A 21600-nucleotide genomic window follows, 5' to 3' on the forward strand; every position below is an offset into this window, starting at 1 on the left:
TACAGAAATTATAATTCTTTATATAACAGGTGATAAAGCGTAGATAAATCATCACATCGGTCTTGACTTGACTGATAATTCAACTCAACTAAATACATCAACCCTTTGCTGTTTCTTCTGTCAATTTTTAATTAAGACCAGAAAGAATTATAATCCAGAGAAGAAGTTAAACCCTGAATTTACATGACCACTGATTCCCCCCTACTGTTGCCATAGATGTCATTCCCCCTGTTGGACATCTATGGCAACAGCAGGCCATACAAGAGGTCCAATATCACATTAATTTACATTTAGAAATCTCGATCTCATTTCTTGGCCTTCTTTGCAGCAGGCACCGCTTTCTCGGGCTTAGGAGGAGCCCCCCTCTTTACAGCCTTGGCAGGTTTCTTGGCGACAGCAAGCTTCTTGGCTGGAGCTTCTTTCTCTACAGTTGCCCCCTTCTTAACAGGTGCCGCTGCCTTCTCTAACTTTTCAGTGGACGTTGCAGGCTTCGGCGTAGAGACCTTAGGAACCTCGGTTACTTTGGCAGGGGCTTTAGCAGGCTTCGGCGTAGAGACCTTAAGAACCTCGGTTACTTTGGCAGGGGCTTTAGCAGGCCTCGAGACCTTCTTGAGCCCGGGCACCGCCTTGGACTTAGCTGCAGGCTTATTGACCAGGGCTTTTGGCTTCACAGCCTTCGGCTTTACCGGCTTTTTCAACTCCTCTGAAAGCTTGAAAGAGTTCTTGACCTTGGTGAGCTTGCCAGATCTGGCAAGATTTCTCAGCTGAACTGTTAGCAGCTTCTTGAAATTGGCAGGGAGTTGGGACTGGTACTTGTTGCCGATATAGGCTGCTATAGCATACTGGCTAGAACCGGTACTCTCATTCAAAGAAGTAATCGCTTCCGTGATCATCTGCGAAATAAAAATGAAAAAAATGAAACCCCTGATTTCTAAATACAATGTGAAAAAAAACAATTCAGAGGCCAAGAATTGAAACCTGAAGATATGTAGGATGAGAAGGTGAGGGTTTCGATCCCTTGGAAGACCTCGGCTTCTTTTCTTTATCAACATTGTTAACTACAGGCTTTGCAGTTGTCTCAGCTGAAGCCATTTGCTTAAATTGCCAAAATGCTCAAAAACTACAAAAGATAATGATACAGGAAACGAGATCTCGAGAAAATAACGTTTAGATGGTAGAAAATGGATTGTTATGGCTGCTTATATAGACAGGGGAAGACAAGAGCACCTAGAAATGCTCACCGCCCCTGGTCGGCCAGGGAGGTCACCGGCTCATTTTTAGGCCGTTCTTTGCTGATTGAGTATTCAAAGCGAGATTCGTTCTGGGTCGCTGAAATGCTCCACAAGCAAAGTCACCGCACTCACGAAATCTTTATATCAATTTATTTTAAATTGCTATAAAGGAAACTTCTTAATTTCGGTTTGGTGCGTTGAAGCGTATATACCTTACTAAACTAGGAGCTGTACTTTGTTGTGAAGCATACCTGTAAATTCGGTGGTTTCCTTTGGGATTACTTAAACATTTTTTAATTGTTTTTTCCTTTTACTTATAGAAACATTTTTAATAAATTACATCTATATTTTCAAACATAAAGCAAAGTTTCCACCTAAAATTCATTTTATTGTTATATATTTCAATGCAAGGCTACCTCTCTTAATACCTCTTTCTATTTAAAATGTTGGCCACTAATATTCATTAATGTTATTTTTGCTATCCTTCTTTCATTTCAAAGAAAAAAATAAAATTTATATAATTATTATTCACTTCACATCATATGGGACAAGATTGGTGAATGAAATTTTCATATTATTAATATTTTATATTTTATAAAGGCTTAAGTTTTTTATTAAAATATTTATAATAGAATTTTTTGTTTTATCAATATGTTATAGTTTTGAATTTTTTTAATAAATATTTATTAGGTATAATTTTTAGTGTTTGTACTTATATTTATTATTAAAAGGATAATTAAGTTTAATTAAGGTGGTTTAGAGGAATGTTATATTTTTTACTTTTCTTTAATTTTTATAAATAATATGTTGAGCTTTATCACCAAGATTGTGTAAATCTCACAATTGACTCTTATTTTCAATGTTCTCTATGAGATTTGAACTTAAGGCCTAATGTGTTGGTTGTGGAGCTTGATTATCTTCCTGATTTAGACATCTTGTTTTTAGCTGCATTGGGACCTTAATTCCTTATGAGGGGCGCAGAGAGGCTTATCCCCTAACTATCATCACCGGGATATCGAAAGGTGTGGTGACAACTCTTTGGAGACCCCTTGGTAGGGTTTCAGGGGAAGTGCCCCTAAAGAGAATATTTTGGAAATTTGCTTTGTAGGATATATTAATTTCATAGTCAATTTGGATTGTTCATCATTAGGTCATAGATCTTATAGTAGATGTTATGTTAGTGTTTTTTTTCCCTAAAAGGTCGCCCTCTTTTTATGAGGGAATTGTGTTGTTGTTATGTATTATTGAGATAACATTATAATTGAGGGAGAGGATATTGTGAGGGAGACTAGAGGAGGTTGCAGCGATTGTGTTGCAGGTTATAATCCCTTCATTTTATTCGATGGAATACAAAGGACTAGTTATTTCTTTGTGGATATATCCCAAATCAGTTCAACCACGTATATCGATGTCTCTTTTGTATTGTTTCATTCTATGTTTTAAATATGCATTCATTTTGATTGTATTTCTTTGTGATTTTATTCTAACAACTGATATCAAAGTCAAAGGTTTATTTGATGGATAGAATTCATAGAAAAGGAGGGTTCCTAGTTCGAGTGGGAGCAATGGTGAAAGAACGTTTTAGGGTCGAGAAGTTTAACGACCAAAACTATCAGTTATGGAAGATGCAAATGGAATATTATCTATATCAAAACGATTGTTTTATACCTTTGGGTAGAATATCAAAGAAGCCAATGACTATGAAAGACGAAGAATGTGATATTCTTGAGAGAAAGGCACTAGGAACAATACGGTTATGTTTGGAAACATTGATTACTTCCAACATTTCGAAAGAAAATACAATAAAGAGTTTGATGACAACATTGGCTAAACTGTATGAAAAACCCTCAATTCCAACAAGGTATTTCTTGTGAACAATTTATTTAATATGAAGATGTCAGAAGGTGGGTCTATTATTGATCATTTAAATGAATTTAACACGGTCACCAATCAAATGAGTTTTGTAGGAGTAAACACTCATGATGAGGTTAAAGCCCTTTTGATTTAGTGCTCATTTCCAAAAACTTGGAATCACTTATTCATGGTTGTGAGTAATTATATTTCTCGTTCAAACATTTTAAAATTTGATGATGTTGTTAAGTTTTATCCTTAGCAAGAAATGTGACAAAAAAGCACAAGTAAGATGCCAAGTAATGCTTTGACTATAGAGAACAGGGGAAGACAAAGGGAGAGAGGTGAAAGAGCCCAAGGAATCATGGAAAGTCTAAGAAAGGCATATCCAAAACCAAAGGGAGATTGGAATGTTGGCATTGTGGGAAGAAAGGACACAAGAAGAAAGATTGTTGGTCTCTAAAAAAAAAAAGAGAGAGATGGAAAACATGAGAATAATAATAAGGAAGGAAATGTAGCAAGTGGTGTGTTATAAGATCTTTAATTCTTTCAGTAGATAACATTATTGATTCTTGGGTGATAGACTCAATGACTTCATTTCATGCCACACCTCGTAGGATATATCACTATGACATCATAGACTCGGGAACTTGAGTGAGAAGGGGATGCAGATTCTCTACTCAAGAAAATTATTACCAAATTTGAAGTAGGTTGATTTAGACTTTTGTGATCATTGTATTTATGGAAAACAAAAAAGAGTTAGATTTCTTAGAGTTGGGAAGGAAAATAAGAGTTAAATTCAAATCTTGTGTATATAGATGTATGGTGACCAACTCAAGTATTATCTCTTGGTGGATCTTATTATTATGTTACTTTTATTGATGGTGCAACTAGGAAAACTTGGGTTTGTTACATTAGCAACAAATATGATGTCATTGATACTTTTATAAAATTGAAAACTTTGGTTGAGAATGAGATAAGAGATAAGTTGAAGTGTATCAAATTAGATAATGGAGGCAAATATTGCAGCAAGGAGTTTGATATTTACTATTCATACCATGGGATTCATAGAGAGAAGATAGTTCCAGGAACACCACAAGAAAATGGTGTGTTAGAAAGGATGAATAGAAAAATTATGGAGCATGCAAGGAGTATGAGATTGCATGCAAGATTGCCCTTACAATTTTAGGAAAATGTTGTTGATATTGCTATTTACTTAATAAATAGAGGGCCTTCAAGTTCCTTAGATGGTGGCATTCCAGAGGAGGCATGGAGAGGTAAAAAGGTAAACTATACATTTTTTAATACTTCTCGTTGTGAAACATTTGTCCATATTGATAGAGAAAATAAAAAAAACCTTGACACAAAATCCAAGAAGTGTCATATTATTGGATATAAAAATGATTTTGGTTATCTTATGGGATTATGAATTTATCACAAAATCATTAGGAGTAGATATGTGGTATTTAATGAAAATGTCATGTACAAAGACCATTTGCATAGAAAGAAAAAAGAAGAGGAAAACACATAATAAACAATGCTTGATGAAGTCAAAGAGAAAGAAATTCCAAAGGTGCCAAAAAATCAAAATGTTCAACAACAACATGTACCTCAAAATCCTACAAGTGTTGTTAGAAGATCAATCAAGTTAAGTAGACCCCCTGAACAATACTATTCTTCATTGTATTATGTATTGTTGACCAATTCTAGTGAACCAGAAATATATGAATATATAATGCAGCTAAAAACTAGAAATAAATGGGAGCAAGGCATAATAGAAGAGATGGAACCTTTGATGGATAACCAAACTTAGGACTTGGTCCTATTGCCTACATGTAAAAGATCATTGTAGAATAAATGGGTTTGCAGGTTAAATGAAGAATATGGAGGTCAAAAAGAGGTACAAGGCAAAACTTGTTGTAAAGGGACTAGGATAGAAGAAAGGTATATATTTTGATGAAATATCTTCTTCTATTATCAAAATGATTTCAATTAGAACTATTTTAAGTTAAGTGGTAGTAGAAGATTTGCATCTTGCATAGTTATATTTAAAAACAACCTTTCTCAATGGGGATATGGAAGAAGAGATTCATATGCAATAGCCACAAGGGTATGAGGTCAAAGGGAAGGAAACCTTAGTATGCATACTAAAGAAGAGAAAATATGGTTTAAAGCATGTTTCAATGCAATGGTATTTTAAGTTTGATTGGTTTATGACATAACAACGTTATTGTATATGTTAGTTTGATCATTATGTTTATCTTAAGAGACTAGATAATGACATCTATATTATCTTGTTATTATATGTAGACGACATGCTTATTACATGTTCTAACATGTTGGATATAAATGTGCTCAAAATAAATATAATTAATTCATTTTCTATGAAGGATTTGGGTGTTGCAAAGAAAATCCTTGGTATGAGAATAACAAGAGATGGGAAAAATAAAAAAATAATATTGTCTCAAAGTGAGTACATAGAAAATGTGTTGGAAAATTGAAATTGAAATATTCAAAATCAATTATTACACCTTTGGCTAGCAATTTCAAATTGACTAAGGAGATGTGTCTCAAGACATAAGTGAAGATAGAATACATGTTCAAGTTTATATATTCATCAATAATGGGCAACTTAATGTCATGATGTGCACAAGGCCAGATATTGCACATGTAGCAGCAGTTGTGAGCAAGCATATGAACAATCTAGGTAAAGAGCATTGTAATGCAATAAAGTGGATTCTTAAGTATTTGAGAGGTCCACTACTTAAGAATTATGCTTTGGAGGTTCAAACATTGTTCTGTAGGGATATTTTGACTCAAATATGATAGGTGATATAGACAAGACGAACACCACAAAGTATGTTTTTATTATAAGTGAAATAATAGTAAGTTGGATTTCAAAATTGCAAAGGGTTGTTTCACTTTCAATAACATAAGAAAAATATGTTGTTGATACAAATGTTTTAAAGAGATTACTTGGTTATAGAGGTTCATGGAGGAATTGGGAAATAAGTAAGAGAACATCATGTTGTATAGTGATAGTGAGAATGTCATTCATCTTACAAATAACTCAACCTTTCATTCTAAAACTAAGCATATATAGTTTAGGTATTGTTTCATATGATTAATTTTGGAAGATGGACAGTTGAAGTTGGAAAAGATACATACTATCTAGAATCCTACAAACATTTTAACAAAGTTAGTAGCGAAGGTGAAATTGGGTTTATGCTCAATTTCAATTGGTCTTCAAGCATGATGATGAAGATGAGAAACTAGCTAGGTCCAAAGTTGAAGCATATTCCAACGAGTGCAAAATAGAAGTGAAGTTGTTGTAGTAAATCTCTAAGTGGGAGATTGTTCATTGTGGAGCCTAATTATCTTCCTAATTTATAGGTATTTTTTTATCTTTTTTTGGGCCCCAGTTCCTAATAGAGGGTGTAGGGGAGTTTCCCCCCTACTATTGTTGCTAAGGGGTCCATGGGGGTAGGGTGAATTAGAGAAATTTTGAGATCTAAAATGGGCCTCCTAAGGAATATTATAAAATAATAGTGGAAATAATAAAACAAGATTAGATTAAATCATCAAATTTTAGAGGGAAAAAAGAAAAACTACTTTTTCAACTCATATTTTCAACTTATCTCTTTACAATTTTACTCAGATTTCAAGCGAGAGTACTTGTTGGATGCAGAATTTAATTCCTCATACAAGGAGTACCCATTTTGCATACTTTTGATAGACCTTACTACACGTAAAATGAGAAATACATGAAAATACATGTTTGCAATAATGTTTTTCATGTATTTCCCATTTTTCGTGTAGCAAGGTCCATCGAAAATATGCAACAAGGGTACTCCTTGGATGAGGAATTAAATTATGCATCTAACGAGTGATCCTACTCAAAATTTGAGTAAAACCATAGAGAGATAAGTTAAAAATACATGTTGAAAAAATAGTTTTTATTTTCTTTTACTCCAAAAATGGTGAATCACCCTGCATGGTTCACATCATTATCTTTAATCCTGTTGGTTCTTATAAAGTTAAAGTTGGTTGTACATTTTTGTTTTGAGGCACATTTTAAACCTTAAAAGTTCTCTAATGGTGACAACTCTTTAGAGCCCCCCTGGCAGTGGTTCGAGTACATTGCCCTTGAAGATATTATAATTTCATAGTCAATTTGGACCATTCATCATTAGGTCATGGATCTCAAGGTAGATGCTATGTTAAGCTTTTTTACCTAAAGGGAAACCCTCTTTTTATGAGGTAATTTTATTGTGGCTATGTATTGTTGAGATAACGTTGTAACTAAGAGAAAGGAAATTGTGTGAGAGAGAAGAAGAGGTTGCAGTAGATGTGTCGCAAATTGTGGTACCTTTCATTTTGATAGAAAAATAAAAGTAAGGACTAGCTATTTCTCCATGGATGTAGCCCAAATCAGAAAAACCACATATATTAGTGTTTGTTTGGTATTGTTTCATTTTATGTTTTATTTTTGCATTCATTTTGATTTTATTCCTGACATGATGGACTAAACCCCACACAGACCAATTAGTCTACACCTCATGGGTTGTTTGTGTGTGTGTTATTTTACAATATACATTTATGAATATTTTGTGCTAATGGAAGTGTTACCTAAGAGGAGAATTATGATCATCATTATATATTAAAAAAAAAAAAAAATGGAGAATTATTATTTATTTGTTTATCTCTATTGTCATTTCGATCAAAAATTCATAGAATACTATTTTTGGCCCCCTTGGGACCAAAATAGCTAACAATAAAAAAATGGATGGCAAGTGCCAAGGGCATTGTGATGCTCAAGCTATATGATATAGAAGTATTGTAATTTGGACATATAAATTCTTCTTACAACTCATTGAATAAGTGGATGATGAATACATTAACTCAAATGCTCGTGTCGCCTTGTAATATTAAAGGAGCATTGCATCTACCATTTCCATGATGCATGTATTGTTACCTAATCTGAATGTATAATAGTCAAAGGCCAATATCGATATTGAGAATATTTTGGACATATTTCTTTGTTGATGTAACATTTCTCCATATCAAAAACCAAACTTAGAGTTTGTTGAACTAAAATTTTCATTGCTAGCAGTGGTATATAAATCAAATGCTCAATATAACCCATTTCCAAAAATACGATAATATACAGTATCATGTTCATTCTATCAACGTTTCAAACCCTAAAGGGGGTCCATCATCAGGACTAATTTTTAGAATATGATTGATAGTTCCTTGAGAGAAGAATCTTGCGACCATAGTATAAATAAACCTAAATCTTGGTAAATGTTATATAGAAGCCGACCCTTATATATATATATATGAATTCTTTATTATTTTCATTTTAATGTATTATAATAATTTTAGTTTAATTATTTTAATTTTGATTATTATTTTAATTGATTTTAATATGTAAATTATTAATCCTATTTATTCTTTTGATTATAGGTTAGTTTTATTGTTTTAATTAATTTTTCTTATTTTTATTTTTATTTTATTTAACCTAAGAATCTAAAAATATTTTTTTAATTAATTTAATTAATTCATAAATTAATTGAATTAATTAATTTATAATTCTTTCAATTCAATTAATTAGTTAATTAATTTTATTTTATTTTATTAATTAATTAATTTAATTCATAATTTTGTTTATTATTTTATTAGTTAATTAATTTTATTTTATTTGATTAATTAATTAATTAATTTAATTTATAATTTTGTTTTATTTAAAGAATTATAAATTAATTAATTCAATTAATTTATGAATTAATTATATTAATTAAAAATATATTTTTAGATTCTTAGGTTAAATAAAATAAAATAAAAATAAGAAAAATAATAAAAAGGAAAAATAAGAAAATTAATTAAAACAATAAAACTAACCTATAATCAAAGGAATAAATAGGATTAATAATCTACATATTAAAATCAATTAAAATAACCCGGATGCGGGTGAAATTAATGAAACATAATGCGCTTATTGACTGATGGACAGGGTGGGTACTGCCAGCTGCAGCTCTATGTGGCTTCCTAGGATTTCACCCGATGCAAATTGGATAGCCTTAAGAGAGGTAGATTTGGAGGAATGTCTGCATTAATGGCTCGCTTCATCCAAGGTGATGCTCCAGCTATTATATTCATGGCGCTCTGTTGTATCCTTTCCACAACTTTTGCTCAGCCTCCATGCTCCAGGTTATGGCCTGTAGCGGGTCTGTGGTCTTGTTATGTTGAGGGTCGTGATGGTAGGCTAGTCTATGCAATTGGTAGCAAGCTTTTAATTGCCCCTGAGTTTCGAATTGGGCTGCACTCTCAGGCCCACCTTGAGCGAACGAAGAGGTCCCTTGTGCTGTTCTATAGCCCTCCTGCCATTGCCCCTGGTATCGCTATGCTCTCCCCTCACCGCCTCAACACGGTGCGCCAGAGTATGAGGAGTCGCTCCAGGGGACACCGTGGTAGCCGAAGGCGTTCGAAGGCTAGCGGTTCTGTGGATCCTGCCCTGCCTCCTGTTACTATCCCCTCCTCTCCGGTGGTTTCGCCTCCTCATAGCCCTTCTCGCAGGCCGACCCCAAATAGTGCGTTTCAGACCACTCACTTCAAATTTCAGAGCAATCTTAGTAGGCCAATGATCACCGCTCATATCACTATTATCCTTTCTGAAGAAGAAATCCAGCTTCATCCTCTGGTGCGTGTGGTGTCTGAGCATTCTCAAAGCAGTGAGCAGTTTACGGTAGAAGGAAGTCCGAAGAATCGAAAGGGAAAGATGCTTGACAGAGGAGACGCTCCTAGCGGTATTATGCCTTCTGAAGCCATCATCCCGGTGGACGGGGAAGGCAATTCCATGGCCACTCATCACCCCACGGTGAACCCAGAAGGCGAGAAGGCAAGAATTGAAGATATGTGGACTAGTATTGCGTGTCAGGAGGTGGAGATGCCTCCGAATGAGGACGTGGAGGTATAAAGCCACCTGGGCATGCCCAAACTTCTTTTGGTTTTGCTGATGTTTTATATGGTCAACCTCAGGCAGTTTTGTTTGCAGTTCTGGTTTAACATCTACATCCAGATGGTTTTGTTATTCCCCTCGAGCAACGACAGTATAAAGATCTTCTGGGCAGCTAGGGAAAGTCTTTGTCTTGCTTTCGTGTGCTTTCTTATGTTATGTTGGTCTATCTCTGGTTTCTATATCTGTTCTCTTGTCTTCTATAACTGCTTCTCCCAGGCTCTCCCTATACTGGGGCAGTTTTGCTGTGTTGAGTGCTCTTGGGTGATGTTATCCGAAGCCTCAACTCCTTGTAATATTATTTTACTTTTCAGTTAATAGAATTAGTCATTTGCCGAGAAAGAAAAAATCAATTAAAATAATAATCAAAATTAAAATAATGAAACTAAAATTATTATAATACATTAAAATAAAAATAATAAAGAATTCAGATATATATATATATATATATATAAGGGTCGGCTTCTATATATAATTTATCAAGATTTAGGTTTATTTATACTATGGTCGCAAGATTCTTCTCTCAAGGAACTATCAATCATATTCTAAAAATTAGTCCTGATGATGGACCCCCTTTGGGGTTTGAAACGTCAACAAAATGAACATGATACTGCGGATAATCCGGATCATGCTACTCCAAAAAACAACCACATAAGCTTAAAATCTAATATGATAATATAGTTTAGCAATAAAAATCATGAATGCACACTACTCAAATTCAAGATTTTGAATCAATTATAAACTAGCATTCAAGATATGTTCTACATGCACAATTATATGATTGCACTTCTAAACTAGACTCAACTTAAATATTCACATGGAATCTACTAATTAGAGGACTTATTCACTCTTTCCAAGATTATCTAAATCCAATGTAAAGTTTAAAACAACTTAGATAGTATATCTATAGCAATTGGAGATTCATGGCAACTGCTACAAGGGATCCATATCAACCACTAATAGTGAGCCATCTACTACAAATCTAATAAATAATATGTATCTCAAAAACTACAACATGGATACTCAATATTTTTCATTAAGTATGTCCATATTATTGTAAGGATTATGTATACAAAAATTCACATTATCAACAACTACAAGCATCCTATAGTAATGCTATGATGGATCCGTAGCAAATGCAACTATATGTTTTAAAGTACAATTTGGGTATCTAAATTTTTTGTGTATTTTTCCATCTACTTATAAAGTTCCTATCTAACAAAAATCACATCTGCCCATATCATATATTTTGAATTATAAACAAATCAACATTTACATGTGTTCTATAGCAACACTATAATAGTTTTCTAGCGAAGTCTATAGGTATGTTAAACAACATATATATTTTAAAGTATAACCTCAATATATGAAATTTTGGTAGATGTGTTCATCTAAATATGAAGTTCTTGTCTCCTAAAAATCACATTTTCCAGATCATATATTTAGAACTATAAACAAATAAAAATCTACAAGTATTTCATTGCAACACCATGATGGTTTTATAGCAACTCTACATATCTAAGAAAAACAAGTATCTCACATCTAGGAATCCTTACAACTCATGCAAAAGGGTGTATGTTAAAAATTATACTTTTAAACACAAAGAAAAATAGTCTAGGAAACACAACATTAACTAACAACAAAAGTACTCCATATTTTAAATTTTCAAATGGATAACTCTTACTCGTCATCATTTATTCATCATTATCTATAATATTTTTATTAAAAAAAAACATTCATAATAATGAAATCATTGTACTCATCATTCTACAATGTTAAATTTATAAACAAAAAAGTAGAGAAAGTACACTTATAGTTTCCAAGATTTGGATTTTGAGCAACTGATTGAGGAAAAGAGATTTCCCACCCAACCATATGGTTATTGTACTTAATCCTTATACAACTGTATGCCACCCCCTAGCTACACTATGATACCATCATGGTGAAGGGATATTACAAGAACAACTCACGGTCAATATTTATGTCGAGTAAGAGAGTTTCACAACCAAGTATATTAATATAAATATTTTTAAAAACATAGTATCTCTATGTCACCCACAATACCTACACATACATAGCAAGGAGATCTTTTTTTTCTATTCAAAAATCGCTCAATATTATTCATCATCCAATGCTTTTCAATGCATATATAGAAAGGACTAGACTAATGTCTTTGAGATCCAAGAATTATTTCATCCTTTCCAGTACTAAGTTTTAGTATAGATAGAGTAGTTATCAAACACCCACAATACCTACACATACAACATAAGAAAATATTCTTTCTTTGCTCCATAGTAGCTCAAAAGTACATCGAGGAATATTTCCAACTTATCCAAAAGGGTGTACACCAAAAATGATGTGTTTAAACACAAACAAAAATGGTCTAGGAAACACAACATTCACCTACAAGAAAAATACTCAAATTTTAAAATTTTAAATTGGAAAACTCTTAGTAGTCATCATTTTCTCATCATCATCTACAATATTTTTATAAAAAAAATAATAATTATAATAATAAAAATTAAAAAATTATATAATAATTAAAAAATTAAATAGTTAAATAAAAGAAAAGAAAAAATAATAATGAAATTGTTTTACTCATTAGTCTACAATGTTAAATATATAAACAAAAAGTAGATAAAGTACACTTATTTTTCTAGTATCTCGATTCTGAGAAATTGAGGCTATGGTGTGCTAAACCTTTCTATAACATGCCTCCCCCTACCTAAGCTATAGAACCACCAAGGTGAAGTGGTATTACAAGAACAACTTAGAGCCAATCTTTATGTCGTGAAAGAAAGTTTATCAACAAGTATTTTACTATAAATATTTTTAAAGATGGAGTAGCTCTATACAACATAAAGAGAACTTTTTTTGTTCAACAGACCCCTAAAAGTATTCCTCCTTTAGTGCTCTTCAATGTGTATATGCAAAAGGAATAGATTGATGTCTTTAGAATCCAACAAATATTTCATTCTTTCCACTATTGAGTTTTATTGTAGATAGAGTACTTATTTATCACCGATAATACCTACACATATAACACAATAAAATATTCTTTCTCTGCTCCACAATACCTCAAATGTATTATCCGTCCTATGTTATTTAATATGTGCATAGAACGGTCCAAATCAATATATACTAAGCTCCAATAGAAAAATCTTGCTTTGTCACAATGTTCTTTTTCAAGAGCTCTCCTCCCTCTCCCATTTGAATTCTTCTTCCTAAATTAATGAATCAATGAATAATCTAAAATCATTCCATGAGTATTTTTTCCAATTCAAATTAGGTTCCAAGAAGGTAGGGAGAAAGCCTCCAAAATATAGGGAACATATTTTCAAGAATATGTGAGATGATTTCTTAAGTTTATGATAGGGTTTTATCCACTCCAAATTTTGACTATAGAGGAGCCTCAAAATGTAAACATTAATAACAAGATTAATATAAATATATCATAGGGTTTTAGGCATATATGATTACCTTAGACCACCTTATGTTCCCACTTATGGTATCATATCCCCTTTAGGTGCTTCTACCTCATTCAACTCTATCATCTCACATTAAATTCTACAAAATATGTTATAGTCACCATGTTATTTCCTCTTCATGGTGCTAATTGAATCATGGTAATAAAATATCCATGTGGAAAACATTTAAAACATGCTTAATTACAAGATATTCAAGGGAGCCAAACTAAGACATTACATCCCCTCCCCCTTGGAATAACATCATCCTTGGTGTTTTATTATTGCAACAATGTCTATGATGCAAAGAGACAATGATATGTCTCTCTCATGACATCCTACATCTCCTAGGTAGAGTCATCTAGTCCAAAGTGTCATCATTACACCTTTACTTGAGTGATGGCTCAATTTTGAAGCAATATGGTTCCCTTGTCTAGGATGTGTAGTGCTTTCAGCCAAAACTCCCCCTTTAACTCCATGTGGATAACAACCCAATTAATAACATAGTTATAATAATGTACACATTTTTTGAGTAACGAGACATGGAAAATATTATGTGATGTTGTAGCTGCTACAACACCCTCTAAGATTTTGGCTTACATTCAACTTTGGAGCCTTCCTTGATCTTGTAAATTGTTGTAGCAAACACCGAAGCTTATTTCTTGAACTTTCTTGAGGTATTTTGCTCCCTTTTGCAAGTTGGGTAAATTGTCATCTTTTGGCATGCTTGGTAATCACGCAATGTGTAGAAGATTTTTTTTATGGTTTCAAGGTTCTATCTTCATGTATACAAGTAGTTCTATCTTTGTAAACATTTGTCGCACTCATTCACACAGTTTTAAGCATTTTCGCACACGTGTCATCACAGTCGTCCCAAATTCTATCTTAAATGTCGCACTTGTTGTAACCGGTCATAATGTTGTCACACGGAGGGAAATGCATTATTCATGGGTCATGGGTGATCTATGTTGTTCGGTCATCAAGTATTATAAGTGTGAGATCACAATCGAAGTTTGATCACTGTTCACATCAGTATAATCAGTCTTACACTTAGCCATGTTTTAGAAGGCTTCTTGACTAAGAAACTTGGCTTCACTGAGCCTCCCTGAACTACGCACTGTGTAGTTTTAGTCCTCTACCTATGATCTTGCCCATTGGCATTGTACAACGTGCATCCTGCCTCCCATGATTGCTGCATTGTGCAATTTTTGTGCCCAAGCTCCAACCTTGACCTCCATAATTGCACAATCATTCCTCCCAACCTGGACTTCACTGCACAATCACAAGCCTCAAGCTCATTCCCTGGGCCTTTGAACTGCACAGTTTCATAGCATACCAGCCTCCCTTATCTATCAGAACTGTGAAATATGTCTTCTCAGTGCCCCTTCCCCTAGTCTGTCCCACTGGCTCTCTGAACTACACAATTTTTTTTTCCCTCAGTCCTACTTGAACTGCGCAGTCTCGGGGCTCATGCTTCACCCTGGCTTCTTTAACCGTGCAATCAATGAGCCCTCTCTCCCTACCTGTCACCTGGTTCCCGCTCAGTTAATCGATCAAAAAGCATTATCTTAGATTAGGGGGTTTTCATACTAATGTAATCCCGTCATGAGTGAATTTTAGGTGCAGGTTGTAGGGACCAACCCTATATATATATATATATATATATATATATATATATATATGTTTTCTTTTTTTCTTAAAAAAAACCTAAAAAATGCAACCATAAGAAAATAACATTGGGAACTCAAAAAATATTAAGCACTATATAAAACATCCTTGAATTTCACTTCATTGAAGATATCATCTAATTTACATGTTATTAACTAAAGCCATAATGAAGTCATACAAAAGAATATTATAACAACATAGGTATCGTTCACGAGGAGATGAGATTCAAACTTGACTTGCCGCTACTTGCCCTCCTTTTTTGTCGGTCGCCTCCAAGTGTGAATTTTGACGTGCTTAATCCAAATGCAATGACCCACCGGTTGACCTCCCAGCCTACTCCTTGGGTACTCTCCTTCCCCGCGGACCCCCGAGCTGCAATGGGGTTGTACAATGGAGGAATGTATTATCTGGTAGAGGAGAGCACTCTTTGGCTCAAGAGTCCTCTCTCTAAAGTCCTCTACCTCACCAAACTCACTATAGCTCATAGTCACTACTCTAACATAGTCTCTGTTTGGTCAATTTAGTGTGTTCTAAATTGCTGATTAAAATGTCAATCCGGGATTCGTAAACTAATGAAGTGAAGTGTACTATATGTACAAGATAACCATTTCCTTAGTCTTTTGTCGTTTTTGAGTTTTTTTAGTTTGTTTTTGGATTTATCTTTCCATAATGTGTGATGGCGAAAATGGAAGTTAAGTATGGATGGTAATGGTGATTTCTACAGTGATTTTCCCAAACTTAAAAGTGTTCAAAACGAAAGCTTTAAAACAACTATAATGAAATCAATTCTTATGAGGAAGTAAATGTATCAAACAGTGAACTAATGACAATGGCCCAGTATCCTTGTTGCTGTATGAAAAAGAAAGTAAAAACTGAACTTAAAGCAACTCAAAAAACTAAAAGCAAAGCAACTAATTCACACTACTTCAACTCTTCTGATCCTTTACCCTTCAGCTCAATCTACCTTGTGGGAAGCAATCATGAACAAGTTAAGCAATATGATATCTAAATGGCAAGAAATTAAATTGCATAAAGGAAACTAATCACACTACTTCAACTCTTCTGATCCTTTACCCTTCAGCTCAATCTACCTTATGGGAAGCAATCATGAATAAGTTAAGCAATATGATAACTAAATCACACTACAATAAGTAATATTCTGATTCCTTACTAATAGAGTCACTTGACTATAGAAAGAAACCATAAACAAATGAGTAGTATGATGTCTAAGTAGCAGAAAAATAAATAAGCAAAACACAATTTGAAAAAGGACAGTGCTGGAATTAAACTTCAGAAAATGAAAATTAGCAGGAAGGACAAGATGATCTCATATGTCAGTAGTTATCAAAAAGATGAAAATTTTCCCGGGCTGCCTAAGAAAACCTGTAGAAAAGCATTGATCAGCTGACAGCTATAAGAAAACATAAATGAAAATGTAAAAAACAGCGAATTAAAAACATCAAAACAACATGTTATATACAAGCTAATGATTATGAAAATAGAAACATAATAAAATCAAATGAAAACTATACAGGGCTTTAGTGCGCAGGGCCCTTTGCCACCTCAGTCAGTCAACGAACAGTCACGAAAACGAGCTCAGGAAAGTAGTCTTCTCATGTATTAAAGCAGCAACAAAATATGTAAAACAGAGTGCAGTGGGGTGATAATAACAACAGTTCAAAAGTTACATCTCCAAAAGCTCCTACACAGCGTTTATCAATGTGTTATTTATAATGAAAAAGTGTTGTAACTAACTAACTAAGTCCTATGTTGTTAACTGCGTTGCCAGACACACGTAGATCTCCTCAGCCCGAGATCTAGCGTAACAGTCATCATGTCCATTAAATCTTCGGAGTGGTAGTTGTTGGATTCAGGTTACGGGGTTGATCTCCAGGTGTGTCGATGTCTTCGTGAGTTGAGGACTGTGCCACGTAAACTTTCACGTGCTCAAAACAGAGACGTGCCATCGCTAAATTCCTTGGTTGGCTTTACCTTTGACCCTTGTTGATTGTGACCTTTTATGGATGATTTGGCTGATCTGAAGGGACACGTTCCATGTACCCGTCACCTGTAGCTTGCCCATGTGGCTCTTTTCTTCATAGGACACCTGTAGCATAGCCTTTAACAAAATGGTTGCGGAAACCTGTGCTGGCTGCGGAAACTGACAAGTTTCTGCAGCTGCCTGAACAAAAATCTAAACCAAACAACAGTTATAAGCATAGTTAGAAAACCATGTCAGAAGCTCTTTTTAGACTATAATGCAATGATTTAACAGCTTTATGGATGAAGTAAGTGGAAAAAGAAGGCTGAGAGGGTGTATAGGAAGGTGCAGGTTTGAGGCTCAACAGTCTCATCCATCTAACAATAGGGTAAAGAAAAAGTCCCTTCTCCCATGGCCTACCCCTTCTTTTATAAGAATCCTCATAGGTGACACTTGGAATTTTATGCATAATTAATTATTTTTGTTAATCCAATAGTTTTATTATTCACCCACCCATGTGTCACTCTCTCATCAAGGATTTCCAAAACTATTTACTTAAAATTTATTTTAAAAATAATGTTTTTCCTCACCTCAACAAGACTTACTATTTCTTCTCCTAGTTGTCTCTTGATCCCCCTTTTCTACTCCTTAATTTGTGTTCATTACTAAAGTCAATTGATAAGTCACATATTTGATCCCCTATCTACTCCCTAATTTAACTCAAGTTTCCTCTTAGATGGATATTCTTATGTTGGTTGTTGCCACATGGAGGTTCTCTAAATTTCTCTAAAATTTAATTTATTAGTCTTATTTTAATTCACCACCCTCTTCTCTTACTTAGGTTTAACTATTTTAGGATTAATATTTATACTTACATTTATGTCCCTCTTTCCCCTTTTTTACCTAATTAAGTTACATTATTTACCTAATATTTTCCAACATGGGAAGGGTAGAGTTTTTAAGGTAAAATATTTTATTTCTTCCTATGATCCCCTTAACCCAAGTTTTATTCTTGATTTAATTACCTTTGGTTCTAACATCATTTACCACTTGATGTGAATTTGCATGGTTTTCATATCTTGATTATATTTATTATTTATTTATTTTTAATGATTCCAAGGGTGTCAAGTTTGGTCGTGCCCTTCAAGAAATTCACTTGAAGTTCCAAGGGTGTCATACCTAACAATGTATTTGTGATGCCAAGGGTGCCAAATTGGTCGTTCCCTTCAAGAAATTCCCTTGAAGTTCCAAGGGTGCCACGCTACTTTCCCTTCAAGCATTTAGTGGCTATGAGGGGAAAGTAAAGGTGCAGTGATAGAGACCACTATCACCTCTTATGTTTCCTGCTATAGTGAGACTAATGGTGTCAGGGATCAAGGAATCTGCCTTGATGTTCGCCCCCCGGTAAAAATTCTCATGAGCGACCCAACTTTGGGACCTGCCCCCACGACATCGTGATCTTCAAGGCGAAGTTGTTTCAACCTTTCTAGCCCAAGTCACGATAGGAGTGCTAGTGGGTGAGATCAGAGACACTGTCTGACCCCTCCCATGCAGCTCCATCCAATTGTACAACCCCATCACCCATATGTGAGTCATTCGGCCAAGCAACTAATCTATGCTTGCAACCACTAACATATCATCAGAATATGGATATACACATATAGAAGCTTTCAAAATTGGCTTAGAATTTCAAAGACAAATATAAATTTTCATCAAACTAGTTGTCATCAACTCATCATATGCGATTGCCTCTGGTGGTTTCCCGCCATACTCAATAATCAACAATAACAAGGTTTCTCAGTGTTAGTCATTGTCATAATATCATCATCAACATCACCTAGTCATTCGCATCATTGTTCATTGTGAACCAAAACTAATGTAAGTAGCTAACATAGGGACACATCCATCATGGCTATCATCATCATAACATCAATGGAAACATACATATCCATCAAATTTATCATCATCATGATATCAATACAGAGCATACATATCCTTTACTGCTATCATCATCATAAATTCAATAGAGACCAAACATAACCATTTATGCTAGAATCATCATAATATCAATAGAGAACATGCATAACCATTAATGCCACAATCATCAGAATACCAATAGATAACATACATAACCATTAATGCTATCTTCATCATAATATCAGTGGAGAACATACATAAACATCACAACCACTAATAATAGAGTCATGTGTGATGATCCTCAACCTGAGGTCCTCAAAGAATAAAATGTGGGCCTTAGGGCTAAATAAATGTTAATGTCATATCGCTGACAGTCAACTATAGCGGGGAACTGCATACACCCACTCTTAATAATAGGCTTCGTCTCGAAGTCCTTGGAATAGGTAAGGAAAACGGTGACGCATCTCCTCAGTGTCTTCCCAAGTAGATGAACTAGGACTATAATTGTCCCACTGGACCTTAACCTGGTCCACTAACCATCATCTAAGTTGCAAAGTCCGCTGGTCCAGTATGCAAACTAGTTCAGCCATTACTATTCCATCATCTGAAACCTGCAAATGACCAAATTCAATAACATGCGAAGGATCTGAAATATAATGACACAAAACAGAAATATGAGACCCAGCATGCATATGCTCTAAAGATGGAGGTAAGGCAGGCCTATATGCCACTAACCCTTTCCTTTCTAAGATTTCAAAAGGTCCCACAAACCATGGAGACAACTTTTCTCCCTTTCCAAATCTTATAGAACTTTTTTGGGGATTTTCTCTCGAAACACCCTATCTCCCACTTCATAAATTCGGTCTACCCAAAGAGCATCAGCATAGCTCTTTTGTCGATCTTGTGCTTGTTTTAGCCTTCCCAAAATCATAGTCATTTGCTCTTCCATCTCTTGCACCACTTCTAGTCCTATTAATACTCGGTCCTCTAGTCGATCCCAACTTAGAGGTTTTCTGCAAGGTCTTCCGTACAGGAACTCAAATGGCGCCATCTTGATGGAACTCTGATAACTATTATTGTAAGAAAATTCTAGGAGGGGTAAAAACTCCTCCCATATCTTTTGTTAGTCCATCACATACATCAAAAGCATGTCCTCGAGGATTTGATTAGTCCTCTCTGTCTGCCCATCTATCTTAGGGTGATAAGAAATTTTGAAGTTCAACTGGGTTCCCAAGGCTTCTTGGAAACTGGTCCAAAACCTTCCTGTAAACATGGCTCCCTTATTTGATATGATCTTCCTAGGAACTCAATGCAATCTCATAATCTCATCATTAAAAACTCTGGCTATTTTTGGTGCCTTATATGTAGTCTTAACAGGTATCAAATGGGCGCTCTTAGTCAATGTGTCCACCACTACAAATATGGAATCATGTCTTCTTGAGGTCATTGGTAGTCCCACAATTAAGTCCATTGATATAACTTCCCATTTATATTTTGGTATCTCATGGGGTTGCAATAACCTTGCTGGATTTCTATGTTCATCTTTTACTCGTTGACACTCTAAGCATCTTGCTACCAAATTTACAATGTCCTTCTTCATCCCTTTCCAAAAGAAGAGTGGTTTCAAGTCCGCACTCATTTTCTTAACACCAGGGTGTGCCATGTATACTACGGAATGTGCTTCATTCAATATTAACTAGCGTATATCTTCATTCGGTGTCACACATATCCTTCCCCGAAATCACAGTAGCCCATCATTATCAAGGGAGTATTCTTCATATTTTGGGACCCTCATTTCATCCTCCCTCAAACTTTTGCTAACCTCCTCGTACCAGGTGTCTTTAAGTTGTAATTCAAGTAGTTTCTCCCTCAAATTTGTCTTTAAGGGAATCACTGAAAATATCTGAGGCCTCCTACTTAAAGCATCAACCACCCTATTTATCGTTCCTTGTATGTAAGTGATATCAAATCATATTTACTAATTAGCTCAGAACATCATCTTTGTCTTGCATTTAAGTGGTCTTGAGTGAATATGTGTTGTAGCCCACAAGGGTCAGTCCTAAGATCAAACTTCCTTCCTAGAAGGTAGTGTCTCCAAATCTTTAGTGCATAAACAATTGTCGTCATTTCTAGATCATGGGTTGCGTAGTTCTCTTCGTGGGTTCTAAGTTTCCTTGATGCATAAGCTATTACTCTTCCTTCTTGCATCAATACACAACCCAACCCTTCCTTGGAGGCATCAATGAAAATAAAAAATTCTTGTTCCATATCCGGCACCTACAAAATTGGTGTTGTCGTTAATAACACCTTTATCCTTTGGAATGCCTTGTTGGGTCCCTATAATACTAGTGATTACCCCATTACTATTGTATTTGTACCCCTTAATAATATTGTTGTGCCCCTATTGTCCCCATATTGTTATTACTGTGCCCCATAGAATCCCTCTATTGTTATTTTTGTGGCTTTATATTA

The 21600-nt window shown here is 34.6% G+C and overlaps 1 protein-coding gene across 1 annotated transcript; it reads right to left on the reverse strand.

Annotated features, from left to right (window-relative positions):
• LOC149227162 (uncharacterized) lies at nt 1–1317 on the reverse strand. The gene is made up of 2 exons (XM_089375437.1): nt 979–1317; nt 1–893 (listed from the first exon to the last, which is right to left on the reverse strand). The coding sequence occupies exons 1-2, from the start codon at nt 1090–1092 to the stop codon at nt 306–308; spliced, it is 702 nt and encodes a 233-aa protein (XP_089231563.1). The 5' UTR covers nt 1093–1317; the 3' UTR covers nt 1–305.
• Nucleotides 1318–21600: the final 20283 nt, after the last annotated feature.

Source organism: Pinus tabuliformis, chromosome J (genome assembly GCF_031772625.1).
Source record: "Pinus tabuliformis cultivar Carrire ecotype Pingquan chromosome J, CPIR1, whole genome shotgun sequence".
NCBI classification, from domain to species: domain Eukaryota; kingdom Viridiplantae; phylum Streptophyta; class Pinopsida; order Pinales; family Pinaceae; genus Pinus; species Pinus tabuliformis.

What these genes read in the sequence shown, in the direction of transcription:
- LOC149227162 (XM_089375437.1), bottom strand. Translation starts at nt 1,092, where the DNA reads ATGGCTTCAGCTGAGACAACTGCAAAGCCTGTAGTTAACAATGTTGAT. An exon ending in CTCATCCTACATATCTTCAG is followed by an intron (nt 894 to 978) that starts GTTTCAATTCTT and finishes TTTATTTCGCAG; the next exon opens with ATGATCACGGAAGCGATTAC.